Genomic DNA, 3,322 nt, shown 5'->3' on the forward strand with positions numbered 1-3,322 from the left:
TTGCAATTATTTAAAATGTCTTGCCAGAAATAACATTAGAAATATCTATTATTATAATTTACTTTGAATGTTGGTTTTTGTGACTTTATTTCTACTGTCGCTCTACTCTTTTGTGTTGAGCTCGCTTATTAAAAAAACAAAAAAAAAAAACGAATTTTTTGGTCTGTATTAGCCCATCCGATCCTTTGTTTTTCTATGAAATTCCACATTACAATATATATAACTAAATTGAAGACCTGATGAAACGGAAATTGAGAAATTGACATCCAAGAAAGTGGGCCGCACACCGCACTTGCATGTAAGTGTTCCTAACATAATGCTGTTGAAGCATGTCTTAAGCATCATGCATCAAATTTCAAATCCCACTGATGTGTTAATCCGAGTTACTAGCTAGTAGCAGTAGCCTAGTATTATGGGAATATTTTTGGATATTTCAAGAATACGTGATATTTTAGTAGTTTTAATCATTAATCTTAATTATAAAACATATTAATATGTAAGTAAAAGTATCAGATAAAATTATTGAAATATCTAAAACTCATATATTTTCCATAATACAACAATAATATTATATTAAGAAGTAATGTCGATTTATCTTAATTTCTACTAATTAAATCTTGTCAATTCGGTTTAGTACTTAAACGGCTAATTTAAATTCTATCAATTCAATTTATATAGAATTATGTATAAAGACATGCGCGTAGGATTTTTTAATTTAGGACTTTTATGTAATTTTGAGATGTGTTTGATTTATATATGCGTTTTACCCTAAATAATATTTGTGGTGAATGGGAAACCCACGTACAGCAGACAGCAGTGACTAGTGAGGCAGTAGTAACATATATGGTGACTGGCAGGCAGTGGCTGGTTACTTTCAAATCAGAGTGTGGACAGGTTTCATGATCCGCAGAATCCAGTAAAGACTAGCAAGTAAGGGGTAAGTGGGTAACCCCTTTTGATAGTGAAATTTACTGCCCACATTGGCCCCCTAAAATCACCTTTGCTTTTCCTTTTGCAGTTAACCATCACCCACGGGTTGCATTCGCTTCTCTCTCTTTTTCCTTCTTTCTTACCTCCCTATATTATACTATCATTCTTCTCTTCTAAAATTCAGTGCTCTCTTTCTCTCTTAAGACAATTATACACGCACAAATACAATCTCTACTCTTCTCTTTGCTATTTTAATCAGATCGATTATTCCTTTTGGACTGTTTTGGAACTTGAAACTTGGAAATTGGAACCTTAAATTTACTATTTCCTGCCTAGGATCCTTAGCTCGGAAAACAAAGCCTGTATTATAATGTTTTTATTATATATTTATAATGATTGATGATCGATAATGTTATTTATTTTGGTCATCCGCTGCGAATCTGATCAAAATTATCATTTAACAATATATAATAATTCTATAATGAATTAAGCATTCGTGAACAGTTGTATTTATAATGAATCAAGCGCATGAACGGTCTTTTATCAACAAGGGAAAGAACTTTGAACATTCATTTTTTGGGTCATTAACTTTGAACATTAAAACGGTATAATCATAAAAGGCAGGACTCTTTAGCCCAAAAACATTGGTTTAAACTTTAAAGTCCAAACTAAAAGTGCTTTAGACAAGTACGCCGGGTTGCACATGGACACGCCCCCACATTTCCGAAACAAAAATGAAACGTATTATAATAATTTTGTCGACCGAAAAGTAAAAAGCAATACATATACAAATAATATAATAATTATACGAGCCTTGAAGACGAGGTGTTTGATGCAATGTGCATCCAATAATTCCCACGTGAGACACCGGCGTACAAGCTGGAGCAGTATAAAAGTTTCATCATACGAGCAATTTCATTCTTGCCTACAGGATATACATGCAAACAATAATTGTGCTTTCTGTTCACAAGAAAAATTGCATCTTTCCAACAAGGGGTAGAGAAAAGAATAATCATAATAATAATATACATGCCTAGCCATTTTGATGAAGCAATTAAATATTGAAGACAGCCTAGCAGTAGCCCAACCATTAATGTAATGAGATATGGAGCGGAGAGAGATAAGAGATCGAGAGAAGAGGGGGTAGTGCAGGAGCTAATTACAATGAGAATGAGATTTACTTCTACTTTCCCCACCTTACCACCAAAAGTAACACAAATTAGAAGGTATGCATATATAAAGACATCTAGATCGGACAAACACAAGCAAGACTCTCCAGGGGCCACAACTCGGCAAAGAAACCGATGCAACTCCGGCTACTAACCATTCCGAAATCTTAGATGCTTTCGGCTGGAACCTGATTCACAATGTCAAAGTTGCTCACAGGTTTGGGCCTCCACTCAGTCCTACCCCTCACAATTTCAGCACCATCTTCAAGTCGAAGCAAATGCTTGCACTCGAGTTGCCCCCTGTGAGCAAGATTGCCAACATCGGCAGCAGACACAGCAGTGAGGGACTGCAGCACACTGTCCCTACCACACTCCCTCCTATACTCCAAAGTCATTGCAGACAGCTCATGACTCTCCAAGATTGGCTGCGGAGCACTCTGCAGCAAACAAAGTAAAATGGTTACGTTAAGAAACTTGCAATCCAGTGCATAACAAATAACAAAATTAAACATATCAATCTTGTTATCACCAAAGAAAAATCCACAAGCACTATAATAAGAGAATCCCAAGTGATTTACAGATGATCAGATATCACACCCTGATCTTCAGTTCTTTATGATACTGCCCAGCATCGATTACAATTCAATCATACAACATTTTAATTTCAAGCCACTACACGGTGTCCCTCACTGGCTCCAAATCTGTACCAACGAAATAAAGTGACTTAAACTTCCTAAACTTGCAAAAAGTAATGATACTTGACCTAATTTCCCTGACAAAAGTACCCATCCTTACTACATAGAAAGTTGATTATACACTTCACAGACACAACACACTGAACGGTGGGGTCCTTCTGTGAAGGAAATTGGGCGTCTTGAATATCACTACTCATCCTGCAAAGGGCCTTATTCTCGTCAGAGAAAGAGACCCACTCAAAAGGTTCCTCCCAGAAAATGATTTGGCCATCCACATTTACAATATTAGTAAGACTCTACACGAAATGCGCGCAGTAAAGAAAGAGAGAAAGAAAACAGGAACGAGAGATGAAACAAGAACAGGATACCTCCAGAATCCAGCCAATGTACTTCACATTGTTAACATGCTGATTGACATCTAGATCATTCCATCTAGGCTGAAACACAGATACAGTATGTAACTATTTGTGAAACAGCAGCTGAGGTAATTTGAGAAAGTGAAAGTAATGATATAAAACAACAAAAGAT

The 3,322-nt window shown here is 36.1% G+C and overlaps 1 protein-coding gene and 1 long non-coding RNA gene across 5 annotated transcripts in view; both read right to left on the bottom strand.

The window, feature by feature from the left end:
* Positions 1,821 to 3,322, bottom strand: part of LOC107630423 (palmitoyl-acyl carrier protein thioesterase, chloroplastic) — a 6,340-nt gene continuing 4,838 nt past the window's right edge. For 3 of the 4 annotated variants that reach the window (XM_016333540.2, XM_021118820.1, XM_021118818.1), the window contains exons 6-7: positions 3,163 to 3,231; positions 1,821 to 2,536 (exon numbers count right to left, since the gene is read on the bottom strand). In XM_016333540.2, coding sequence (XP_016189026.1) covers positions 2,267 to 2,536; positions 3,163 to 3,231 — 339 coding nt within the window. In that variant the 3' untranslated portion in view covers positions 1,821 to 2,266. Of the gene's footprint in view, positions 2,537 to 3,162; positions 3,237 to 3,322 lie in introns of all 4 variants that reach the window. The other variant, XM_021118819.1, reaches the window with a different exon arrangement.
* LOC110270141 lies at positions 2,622 to 3,156 on the bottom strand. The gene is made up of 2 exons (XR_002359312.1): positions 2,895 to 3,156; positions 2,622 to 2,800 (listed from the first exon to the last, which is right to left on the bottom strand). It is a non-coding gene; the product is annotated as an uncharacterized LOC110270141 (long non-coding RNA).

Source organism: Arachis ipaensis, chromosome B03 (genome assembly GCF_000816755.2).
Source record: "Arachis ipaensis cultivar K30076 chromosome B03, Araip1.1, whole genome shotgun sequence".
Taxonomy (NCBI): Eukaryota; Viridiplantae; Streptophyta; class Magnoliopsida; order Fabales; family Fabaceae; genus Arachis; species Arachis ipaensis.